The sequence below is a fragment of the Chiloscyllium plagiosum genome, unplaced genomic scaffold (genome assembly GCF_037043375.1).
Source record: "Chiloscyllium plagiosum isolate Xiang-an unplaced genomic scaffold, Cpla_swu_hap1 HiC_scaffold_17, whole genome shotgun sequence".
NCBI lineage: Eukaryota > Metazoa > Chordata > Chondrichthyes > Orectolobiformes > Hemiscylliidae > Chiloscyllium > Chiloscyllium plagiosum.
Genome location: NW_028270155.1, coordinates 21,218,558 through 21,231,116, shown reverse-complemented (window position 1 = coordinate 21,231,116; position 12,559 = coordinate 21,218,558). Strand labels below are relative to the sequence as shown.

General features: G+C 42.3%; 1 protein-coding gene across 3 annotated transcripts in view; it reads left to right on the top strand.

Annotated features, from left to right (window-relative positions):
- Window positions 1-12,559, top strand: part of LOC122558251 (uncharacterized) — a 183,007-nt gene that overhangs the window by 127,305 nt on the left and 43,143 nt on the right. For 2 of the 3 annotated variants that reach the window (XM_043706624.2, XM_087995734.1), the window contains exons 20-23: window positions 1,782-1,888; window positions 2,411-2,483; window positions 5,030-5,125; window positions 10,832-10,906. In XM_043706624.2, coding sequence (XP_043562559.2) covers window positions 1,782-1,888; window positions 2,411-2,483; window positions 5,030-5,125; window positions 10,832-10,906 — 351 coding nt within the window. The remainder of the gene's footprint in view (window positions 1-1,781; window positions 1,889-2,410; window positions 2,484-5,029; window positions 5,126-10,831; window positions 10,907-12,559) is intronic. The other variant, XM_087995736.1, reaches the window with a different exon arrangement.

Below are 12,559 nucleotides of genomic sequence, written 5' to 3'. Positions count from 1 at the left end.
TGCCCGAAACGTCGATTCTCCTGTTCCCTGGATGCTGCCTGACCTGCTGCGCTTTTCCAGCAACACATTTTCAGCTCACCATTGATATGCAGTTTGGGATACCTTGTGTTAAAATTTCCAATTGTGTTGTAACAAATGGGCAAGTATTAAGAAATGGGAAAATGGAAAAGTTAGTCATTAAGATTGAATGGAAACTTATCCTTTTAAGAACCGCAACAGATAATTTTAAAAAAAATGTCTTTCTGCGGGGAGCCTCAGAATGAGGTTTCCATTCTGATTTCCAAATATTAGTTCTGTGGGATTCAAATTGATTTCGCAACCATTCTGTGTTTACTTGTTGGACTAAACAGAGACTGATGATGGAAAGATTGCAACATCTTGAAGAACGGTATTACATTAGAGGATAAGAGAGCTCACATTACTCTTCATGCATTTTTAAAATCTGGATGCTGTGAATCTAAAAGTAATCCTGATGATGTATCCTGATCCGAAATGTCGACTTTTCTGCTTCTCTGATGCTGTCTGACCTGCTGTGCTTTTCTAGCTCCACATTTTATTGACTAACACCAGCAGCCTGCTTGATGGAGAAGGGCAGCCAATCAAAGTAGTTCTGGCCTCAGTAAAGCTCTATTTTCTGAACGATGCGACTTTTCTGGGATTGCATCCATCAATTCATCCTCCCCTCACCCTGATCTCTTGCTTCACCCTGACAGACCACAGATATCCAGGATCTTGTTTTTTTTTTAAATATTACTCCCTCTGGTTCATTCTGTGAGTACCTCCATGTTGAGCCACCACCGTGGGGTCTTCCTCTGCCTAAGCAGCATTCACCTTTCTCAATGAGGTTGCCCGGAAGTAATTTCTTCAGGCCCTCTCATTGACTACCTGTTCTGCCTGTCGACTTGAAATGGGTGGGAAACAAGAAGGTGTTAAATAGGTAACTGAATTCCCTTAAACTTGCACATAACCAAGAAACAAAGACTCAGAATTTGCAAATGGTCCTGAAGTTAGCTTCCTAACCGATGTGAAAATTTTCAGTTCATACTCTTTGAGTGACTAACCCATTATCAGAATTGCTGTAATATTGTACTGCACATACTGCAAAAGTGAGTCTTGAGGAATGTATTAACATCTCTAATGTACAAGATAATGCATCCAAAGAAAAAGTACAGTTTTTGTGGCAGCATGGTGGCTCAGTGGTTAACACTGCTGCCTCATAGCGGCAGGGACCTGGCAACTGTTTGTGTTGAGTTTGCACACTCTGCCCGTGTCTGTGTGGGTTCCTCTGAGTGCTCCAGTTTCCTCCCACAGTCCAAAGATGTGCAGGTTAGGTGAATTGGCTGTGCTAAATTGCCCATAGTGTTCAGGAATCTGTAGGCTAGGTGCATCAGTCAGGGGAAATGTAAAGTAATATGGTAGGGGAATGAATCTGGGTGGGATACTCTTCGGAGGGTCGGTGTGGACTTGTTGGGCCAGATGGCCTGTTTCCACACTGTAGGGATTCTATGATTCAGTTTATCCTTTATTATTTATCCATTAAATTGAAGTGCATTTGTAACTGTACAATAAAAAACTTGCCAAAACAACAAGTTGAACTGCAAGGATATTGGGTTTTGAAATACAATGTAGTCTAAAATATCTGGTGCTATCATGCATTAAAGTTTCAGAGGAGACTTATGTTCAATACTGACTGTTGTGACAGGGAAATAAAAACACCAGGACAATTCAAATAACCAATTCTTTAAGCAGTGCATTTGCAGTTATCATCTTTCATCTTTCAGGCCAGACCAATAACTACATTCAACACTGAATCTGAGTTTGAGCTGATGCATGAGTTTGATTCTGCCTTGTCCACAGACTACGAATGGATGACAACCTCAAACGTTGGGTATGCACACTTTTTACCTGTTCTCTTCCTCGTAAAGCTGTCAATATGTTCACATAAATCCAGCTGTGAATGACGTTACAAGTTTGTGCAGAAAGATATTCATTCCTGCAATTGCAGAGGTATCTTCCTCTGTTTCAGGAGGGAGTTCCCTCAGTAACAATGTACTGCCTCATGACAAGTCCAAAGATGACAAGAAGCTTGAAAAAAATGCAGAAGTGACTTAACATCGTCAGCATAAAAAGTTAATACTGTCTTGCTCGCTACTGACACAACTTTGATGTGCTGAGAATTTCCAGCCTTTTGGTGTTTTGTATTTGCTACCTCATACACAGCTGTAAGTCACTGTGCTCATACCTGTGAGCTCTTTTCCCTATGTTTATGCTGTCTCCAGTTGTTTCCTGTTATTATGCTGTCTTACACAGGAAAACATTTCCTCCATTGTCAAAATCAATAACTCTAGAGAAGCCATTATAGGCTGTTGCTTTCAAAGCAACGTATAAAGTTCTATATTGAATGTTGCAGTGAAATGATGCCTGGAGCTGTGACACCTCTAACATCAAGCATCTTTGTGAGAGCCATTGAATATGCTTTACAGGTGAGTTACAGTAAGATAAATACATTCGGTGAAGACTTTAATTGCATTGTTATAATATTATACTCTCTATTCCCTGTGTTCTGGAAGATATTTGTACTGACTCTGGAACCATGTCCATCACCTTTATAAGGAGAGCAACAGCGTGAGTGTGGGCAGGCTGCAAATTATATGCAGCAAGCATTGCCTATTTGCGGAACGTTTCAGAGAACACCTCTGGGACACCCGGACCAACCACCCCATGGCTCAACACTTCAACTCCCCCTCCCACTCCACCAAGGACATGCAGGTCCTTGGACTCCTCCATCGCCAGACCATAGCAACACGACGGCTGGAGGAAGAGTGCCTCATCTTCCGCCTAGGAACCCTCCAACCACAAGGGATGAACTCCGATTTCTCCAGTTTCCTCATTTCCCCTCCCCCCACCTTGTCTCAGTCCCAACCCTCGAACTCAGCACCACCTTCCTAACCTGCAATCTTCTTCCTGACCTCTCCGCCCCCACCCCCACTCCGGCCTATCACCCTCACCTTGACCTCATTCCACCTATCGCATTTCCAACACCCCTCCCCCAAGCCCCTCCTCCCTACCTTTTATCTTAGCCTGCTGGACACACTTTCCTCAATTCTGAAGAAGGGCTCATGCCCGAAACGTCGATTCTCCTGCTCCTTGGATGCTGCCTGACCTGCTGCGCTTTTCCAGCAACACATTTTCAGCTCTTGTCCTGAAATCAGCCCTGAAATACAGCAAATTAAGTATCCCTGCCAGAATTTTCTGAAATCACAAAGCTTGTGGTTCATTTTGACTATATCCCAAATTAGAATTTTTGAATTTCTTGGATATAGGCAGGAATATTGTTCTGGAAGAACTTCTGTCTGAGAGTAGTCTGCAGATCAGAACTGTCAATTTATATTTCTCTATATTTCATCTTGCATTGAATCCTGCAAGATGCCCTAGCCCAGAGTATCCTCCTTCACATCCCTCATGGCTCCTGTCTGAAAAGATTAACTATATTATCTTCTCTTATGCCTAGCACCATGAGTGATGATATTGCACAGCTGTTCAAGCACAGCTAGCCAAAATAAACTCCTGATAAAGCGCAAATTCAAACCCCTGAGGCTTCTAATGGGTTCTTACTTCTGCATTCTTCTTTCAAAATAATGGTGAATGAGTGGCTTGAAAGAGAATGTTGCTGCATATATTGTTTGATTCACAGCAAATCCTGAAGGTATTGGCAACTGATGGGGTTGGTCATTCTGCAAATGGATAACCAGGGTTTCCAAAAGGAACTTGAGCTTTTTGAGCACGCTTGCAATTTCATTTTACTGAAATTGACTGGATTCATTATTGGCCACTGTTGCATCATAGAATCATGTAGTACAGAAGAGGCCCATCTGCCCATCATCTCAGCACTGAATAAAAAAATGACCTAAGTCTACACTAGCCCCAATTTCTAGTGCTTTGCCCAGAGCATCAAATTATGACATTTCAAAAGTGCTCATCCAAGTACCTTTTAAAAGTTGTGATGTTTCCTGTTTCAACAAGGGTTGCACGATGTCTAAATGGTTAGCCCTACTGCCTCACCGTGCCAGGGACCCAAGTTTGACTCCAGTCTCGGTCCACTGTCACTGTGGAGTTTGCACATTCTCCCAGTGTCTGTGTGGGCTTCCTCAAGGTGCTCCAGTTTCCTCTCTCAGTCCAGAGATGTGCAAGTTAGGTGGATTGGCCACGCTAAATTGTCTGTGCCCAGAGATGTGCAAGCTAGGTTAGCCAGCCATGGTAAATGCAGCGTGATGGGGTAGGGAGTTGGGTCTGGGTGAGATGCTCTTCAGAGAGTCTGTGTGGACGCGATGGGCTGAATGGACTCTTCCCTGTAGGGATTCTATGATTAACCAGGCTGTGCATTCTAGAATGGGCTAGAAAGTGATGAGGGTGTATAAGGTTTTTGGAATAACAATGTTACATTAAAAAATGTTCTCGTGGCAATGTCTTTGATTCAAGACTGCGGTGTGGAATTTATTCAACTTGGGCTAAAGATTCATTATAACCCAGCTCTGTGGTTCAGAACCTGCCCACAGCAATTGTTTATTGAGACAGAAAGCACAGAAGATAACTTGACTATTGGCTTGGTCCAAGCCAAGTCAGGAGAACTAGCTGTTGGAGAAGTCAGCAGAGGGTTATAGAGTGTTTGCTGATAGCACATTGTGGATATAGCCTTATCAATGTAAAGGTAGTCTGCTCCTCTGAAAAGAGAGTTGCCTTCAGCTATTACTGGCCCCTTTTACTGGCACAGGCTTTAGGAAGGAGCACTTAGAAAAAGAGAGTGCACCTACATTCATAGATGGAGAATGGTCCTGTTTCCTTGATGAAAGTGGACTCTCAAAGACCACCTTTTGAAAGGAGTTTGAGCAGATATCCAGGGCAACCGATATGACGAGTCTGTCCCAAAAGCATATGGTAGCCATGAGAGAGATTCATACAAATATTTGGAGGCAGTTCTTTTGTTTGTTCTTGAATAATGTTACATATTTCATCAATGTCATTTCATTAGGAATTGTCAATGAAAGCTGGAGGAAACCCTTGCTTTTCACCCTATACCCACAAATACTTAGGCATCTGCTGTTCGCATTTGTTTCTGAATCTGATGGTGAGTTCTTATTTAAAAAATATCTTTAAGGTACAAGCATTTGTTGCATATCTTTATTGCAATTAAATTTACTGTGACAGAAATTAAATCTAATGGAGCATTAATGCATACATTTTAGACTTGAATGCCCTGAAATTGCTTGATATAGATTTGCCATGCACTGACAGTGAACAATCTGTACTAATATGTATTAATATAATATGACAACTGATGGTAGTAGGGGACTGGATACGGGAAAGGAAAAGTTCTGTTCCAAGTCAGATCCACTCCCTTCTCTGCCTGAGTCCCTTTGAGAATTCCAAGCCCAAATGATTAACATTTTTAAAAAATCATTTATAACAATTCTATCACACTGAATGAGTATGAATTATGATTTCTGCTTATCTTACCTGATAATGTGCATTATTATTATTAATTATTATTATTCAGACTGAGACAGAGTATTAGCTAGATACCATAGGTCTGATGAGAGGGATTCTTTCTTAAATTGTGGAAACACAATTGTAAATAAAACCTGGAATCAGTTGTCCTAAACTGCATAAAAGTGAGTCAGATCATGTGACATGATATGACTGTTCAATCTGCAGTCCAAGTTCTTTTACTGCAGAAAGATGAATGAAGGACAATCACCCTAAAACTAGAAAAGTCAGAGAAGATATTCAAAGTAACAATTTTTGTCAAGGCACTTAGGAAAATCCAAATGCTACACAGTAGAGTTTCTTGTACTTATTTCCTTTATCTGTGAAGTGTACAAAGTCCATTTATCTGTGAAGTGTACAAAATTGATGCAGTAATAAATCAGTAAGACATACCATTTCATTAATTGATATCAAAGTTTTCATTGCTCAAGTTTCCATATGACCTTAAAAGTTTTGAATGGGATGACCATTTACTAATTTTTTTTGTGATTATGTCCATGATTTTCGGGGGTACATTTTTAAATTACCCCTTCGGCAATTAACTGGCGTTCCTGATTTGGTAATCCATCATAGAAACCACTTTGTTTTCATATTAATTGATATTTATAGCAATGAAAATCTGGCAGTTACTATAGTGAGGGCCAGATCTGCTGGCAAAGCTCAGGATGTCTGGTAGCATCTGTGGAGAGAAAATAGATCTGAAGACATGTCACGGAACTCAAAATGTAAATTTTGCTTTCTCCCCACAGATGCTGCCAGATCTGCTGAGTTTAATGAGCAATTTCGCTTTTTATTTTACATCTCCAGCATCTGCAATTCTTTGTTTTATTACAGGTATGCAATGTCAGTGTTATATTTGAGCAGAAAGATGAAGATCAATTCCATGATCTCTTCCCTTAATATGAAACCCACATCTCCATATATCAGACTCATGCCAGACAATCATTGCTACCCATGTACTGTAGGTACACCAACAATGGTATTGGGTGGTGGGGGGAGTTCCAGGATTTTGACCCTGAAACGGTGAAGGAACTTTCAAGTCATAATGGTGAGGCTAACAGTTTCCTCATGTATCTGCTGTCCTTGTCCTTTCAGCTGTGTGTTTGTGGGGTGTTATCTGAAAGCGTTGGTGCATTTCTGTAGTACAATCTTGTAGATGGTACATACTGCTGCTGTTATGAGCCAGTGATAGAGCAAATGAATGTGTGTGATGTGGTGCCAATCAAACGGGCTGCTTTTTCCTGATGGTGCATCCGAATATTCGTAGATAGCCATTTACTCTGAAATTCAGTAAGATCACAGTTGATCTGATTTTAACCTCAGCTTTATCTTTCTATACCCCCAAGAATCTTTCATCCTCTTGGTAATCAAGAATCCATATGCCTCTGCATTAAAAATATGTAACAATTTTACAGGATAACTGGTGCAGCAAAAATACCAGCAACTGTAAGCCCCCCCCCAAGCCACTGACTATCCTAACTTGGAATAAATGATCATGAAATTGATCCTCAAATACAAGACTGACATGCAGATCTGTCTCCCACTGCCTTTTGAGGAAGGAAATTCCGAAACTTTCTGCAAAAAAATTTATTTCCTCATCTCTCTCCTAAATGAGTGACTCCTTATTTTTAAATTGTGAGTCAAAAGTGTAGTGCTGGAAAAACACAGCAGGTCAGGCAGCATTCGAGGAGCAGGAAAATCGATGATTCGGGTAAAAGCTCTTCATTAAGAATGAGGCTGGGAGCCTCTGGGCTGGAGAGATAAATGGGAGGGAGGGGGGAGGTGAGGCTGGGGAGAAGGTAGCTGATAGTGCAATAGGTGGATGGAGATGGGGTAAAGGTGAGAGGTCAGAAGGGAGGGTGGAGCAGATAAGTGGGAAAGAAGATGGACAGGTGGGACAGGTCATGAGGGCGGTGCTGAGTTGGAAGGATGCAGCTGTGGTAAGTTTGGGGGAAGGGAAGTGATGAAACTGGTGAAGTCCACATTGATGCACTGGGGTTGGAGGGTCCCAAGGCGGAAGGAGGTGTTCTTCCTCCAGGTGGTGGGTGGTTAGGGAGTAGCAATGGAGGAGGCCCAGGACCTGCATGTCCTCAGCAGAGTGGGAGAGGGAGTTGAAGTGTTCAGCCATGGGGCGGTGGGGCTGATTGGTGCGGATGCCCCAGTGATGTTCTCTGAAGCACTCAGCAAATAGGCGTCCTGTTTCCCCAGTGTAGAGGAGACCGCATCGGGAGCAACAGATACAATAAATGACATGTGTGGAAGTGCAGGTGATATTTTGATGGATGTGGAAGGCTCCTTTGGGACCTTGGACGAAGGTGAGGGGGAAGGTGTGGATGCAGGTTTTGCAATTCCTGCGATGGCCGGAAGGGGAGGGTGGGCTGGTGGGGGCATGGACCTGATGAGGTAGTCACGGAGAGAATGGTCTTTACGGAAAGTGGATGGGGTGGGGGTAAATATACCTCTAGTTGTGGGGTCCATTTTTAGGTGACAGAAATGGCGGAGGATGACGCGATGTATATGGAGGTTGGTGGGGTGGAAGGTAAGGACCGGGGTGAGGGGGGTTCTTGTTGCAGTTGAAGGGGTGGGGTTCAAGGGTAGAGATACGGGAAGTGGATGAGATGCACTGGAGGGCATCATCAACCATGTGGGAGGGGAAATTGTGGTCTTTAAAGAAGGAGGCCATCTCGTGTGTTCTGTGGTGGAACTGGTCCTCCTGGGAGCAGATGCAGTGGATGCGGAGGAATTGGGACTAAGGGATAGCATTTTTGCAGGAGGCAGGGTGGGAGCAGGTGTAATCCAGGTAGCTATGGGAGTTGGTGGGTTTGTAGAAAATGTCAGTGTTGAGTCGGTCACCATTGATGGAGGTGGAGAGGTCCAGGAAGGGGAGAGAGGTGTCAGAAATGGTCCAGGTGAATTTAAGGTCAGGGTGGTATGTATTGATGAAGTTGATGAACTGTTCAACCTCCCTGTGGGAGCATGAGGTGGTGCTGATGTAGTCATCAATGTAATGGAGGAAAAGGTGGGGAGTGATGCCAGTGTAGCTGTGGAAGATAGACTGTCCCACATAGCCGACAAACAGACAGGCATAGCTGGGGCCCATGTGGGTGCTCATGGCTACCCTTTTCGTCTGGAGGAAGTGGGAGGATTCAGAGGAGAAATTGTTGAGGGTGAGGACCAGTTCAGCCAAACGAATAAGAGTATCAGTGGAAGGGTACTGGTGGAGACATCGGGAGAGGAAGAAATGAAGAGCTTGGAGGCCCGGGTGATGGCGGATGGAGGTGTAGAGGGCCTAGATGTCCATGGTGAAGATGAGGTGTTGGGGGCCAGGGAAACTGAAGTCTCTGAGAAGATGGAGGGCTGGGTGTGTCCCGAATGCATATGAGGAGTTCCTGGACCGGGTGGGGAAATAGGACAGTATCGAAGGATGTGGAGATGAATTCAATGGGGCAGCAGCAGGCTGAGATGATTGGTCGGTTGGTAGTCAGGCTTGTAGATCTTGGATAGAGTTAGAACCGGGTGGTGCAGGGTTTGAAACTGTGACCCTAGTTTTAGAATCTCCTACAAAAGGAAGCATCCTTTCAATATCCACCTGGTTAAGTCCCCTCAGGATCTTATATGTTTCTATTAAGTCATCTCTGACTCTTCTAAACTCCAAAGGGTACAGACCTAGCCCTTCTTCCTGCGTTTCCTGTTTACTAGCTGTACCTGCATGCACTCGGACACCCAGATCTCTCTGCATCTCAGAGCTCTGCAACCTCTCCCCATTTCCCTAACTTTTTTTATATTTTATGTCAAACAGACAATTTTATACATTACACTTTACTTATCAGATCTTTGCTCACTCACTTAACCTATCCAAATCCCTTTGTAGGCTTCCTATGTCACTTTCCTACCTGTCTTTGTGTCGTCAGCAAATCTATCTACATACCTTCAGTCCCTTCATCCAAATGACATATGTAAGTTGTCAAGGGTTGAGGTCACAGAACGAAATGTTGTTAGAGTTGCACTTGTCCAGGCAAGTGAGGAGTATTCTTGTAGATGGTCCACAATCTTTGGAGAGTCAGGAGGTGAGTTACTCCCTGCAGGATTCTTAGCCTCTGACTGGCTTTCGTAGCCACAGTATTTATATCTGATATATCAACAAACAGTTTTTCTGTTTCATATCTGATGTAAAATATCAGAAGTCTGCAAAATTCTACTCCACTTCTCAACAAGCAGCATTTATATGGCTAGTTCAGTTCAGTTTCAGGCCAATAGTAACCCCCAGCATGGTGATAATGTGGGATTCTATGATGGTAATGCCATTGAATTTCAAGCGGTGATGGTTAAATTCTGCCTTATTGGAGATGGTCTTTTCTTGGCACTTGTGTGACATGGATGTTATTTTCCACTTGCCAGCACAAACTTGCTGCATTTGGGCATGGACTATTTCAATGAGTCACAAATAGTGCTGAACATTGTGCAATCATCAGCAAACATCCCTAATTCTGACCCTTTGACAGAGGGAGATTCTTGATGAAGCAGCTGAAGATGGTTAGACCAAGGTTGCTATTATGTTATATTAAATTTGGTAAAGTTCTGACCATGTCTTAAAGATATCATTTATTTCAAAGAGTGTTAATATCTGTATCGTTTAAAGCTATAAGAAATAGGAACAGGGGTAGGTCATTTGGCCCCTCAAGCATGGTCCACCATTCAATAGGATTATGACTGATCTGATATTCCTCATGTCAACTTTCCTGCCCTTTCTCCTACTGATAAAGAAACTATCTATCTCAGCTTTTCACATGCAGAAGGACTCTGCCCTGACAGCTGCCTGTGGTAAGGAATTCCAGAGAGAAGAAATTCCTCCTCACTCTAGTCTTAAATTGGTACCCCTTTATTCTGAGACAATACCCTCCACTCTCCCATCCTCCGAGCATTTACCTTGTCAAGAATCTTATTTGTTTGAATGAGATCACCTCTCATTCTTCTAAACTCCAATGAGTAGAGTCCCAACCTGTTTAGCCTTTGCTCATTACACAATCCATCAGTATCAGGGCTAAGTCTCGAGAACCTAACAAGGCATTTATCTTGTTAGTTGACTATCGGAATAATTTAGTGGTGCTTATCTTGCCAGGAGTTAATAATGACTGAAACATCTGTTTGCAGGATGAGGTTATTTCAAACATTCTCATCTGATGTGGTAGTTTTGGTATTATGGATTCTGAACTTTTCACTTGAAAAGAGCGTGGACATAATTTGTTTTTCAAAATTGTACGTTTAATCAGTTTAATTTGTTTTCCAGAGCTTGAATGCCAACATGGAACAGAGTAACATCATTACCCAGAAGAAAATGAATGACTTTGAACTGCTTGGACGGGTACTTTTTAACAATACCTTGTATATTGCAAAAAGCATATTCAATGAATTACATTATTTCCCATGATTGTGATGAGCTTGGATTCAGGTTTCTTTGCAGAACTCATGTACAAATCTACTCCAGTGGATGATTGAGGGAGTGTTACATTGTCAGATTAGTTCCTTTCAGATGCTATGTTAAAGAAATACGATACTGGCCTGTTTGAATGAACTCAGAGCCATGTCACTATTTGAAGAACTGATTTCAACTCTCTTCTTACAACTATCATAACAGAATCAATTGAAAATAGTCAAGAAATACTTTATGGGACAATGCTTTGTTAATTTTGCACACAACATTTACCTTGACAGATTGAAAAAAAAACAAAGAGTATCAGATTTGTAAAGATACACCAAAATTGGTGGTATAGTGGACAGTGAAGAAGGCTATCTAAGAATGTAAAGCGATCTTGATCAATAGGCTGAGGAGTCGCAGATGGAGTTTAATTTGGATAATTGTGAGGTGCTGCATTTTGGTAATGCAAATAATGTACAATTAATGGTAGGGCCCTGGATAATTTTATAGAACTGAGAAACCTAAGGGTTCAAGCACATAATTATTTGAAATTTGCAACATAGGTGGATAGGGTCGTTAAGAAGGCATTTAGTATGCTTGCTTTCAATGATCTTTGAATATAGGAGTTGGGATGTCATGTTGAGGTTGTAAAGGACATTAGTGAGGCCTCTTCTGGAGTTCTAGTTGCCCCCTTATAGGAAGGATATTGTTAAGTTGGAGAAGGTTCAGAACAGATTTACCAGGATATTGCTGGGATTGGAGGGTTTGGGATATAAAAATAGACTGGAAAGGCTGGGACCTTTTTCCCAGTGTAGAGGTTTTGGGGAAATCTTACAGATGTTTATAAAATCATGAGATTTGTACATAAGATGAATAGCAAAGGTCTTTTTCCTCAGGTAGGTGAGTTCAAAACTAGGGGACATATTTTTAAAGTGAGGGAAGAAAGATTTACAAAGGACATGAGGGGTGACTTGTTTTACACAGAGAGTGGTTAGCGTGCCGAATGAACTGCCGAAGAAAGCGGTGGGTGTAGGTTCAATTACAGTATTTAAAAGACATTTGGATAAGTTAATGTAAAAGAAATGTTTAGAGGGATATTGGTCAAGGAAGGCAGTGGGAGTAGTTTAGTTTTGGAATATGGTTGGCTTAGACTAGTTGGACTGAAGGGTCTGTTTCCATACTGTATGAATCTATATGAGATCATCTTTGTGGTGTGGCTTTAGAATGTCTCTGGAGCTTAACTATTTTGTTTGAGTCTTGTCACGTGGAATTTGTTATGTTCGATACATGCCCGATCAGATTAGATTAGATTCCCTACAGTGTGGAAACAGGCCCTTCAGTCCAACAAGTCCACACTGACCCTCTGAAAAGTAACCGACCCAAACTCATTTCCTTACATTTACCCTTGACTAATGCACCTAACACTATGGGAAAATTAGCAAGGCCAATTCACTTGGCCTGAACATCTTTTGGAATGTGGGAGGAAACCTGAGCGTCCGGAGGAAACCCATGCAGACACTGTGAGAATGTTCAAACACCACATAGACAGTTGCCCAAGGCTGGAATCAAACCCAGGTCCCTAGTGCTGTGAGGCAGCAG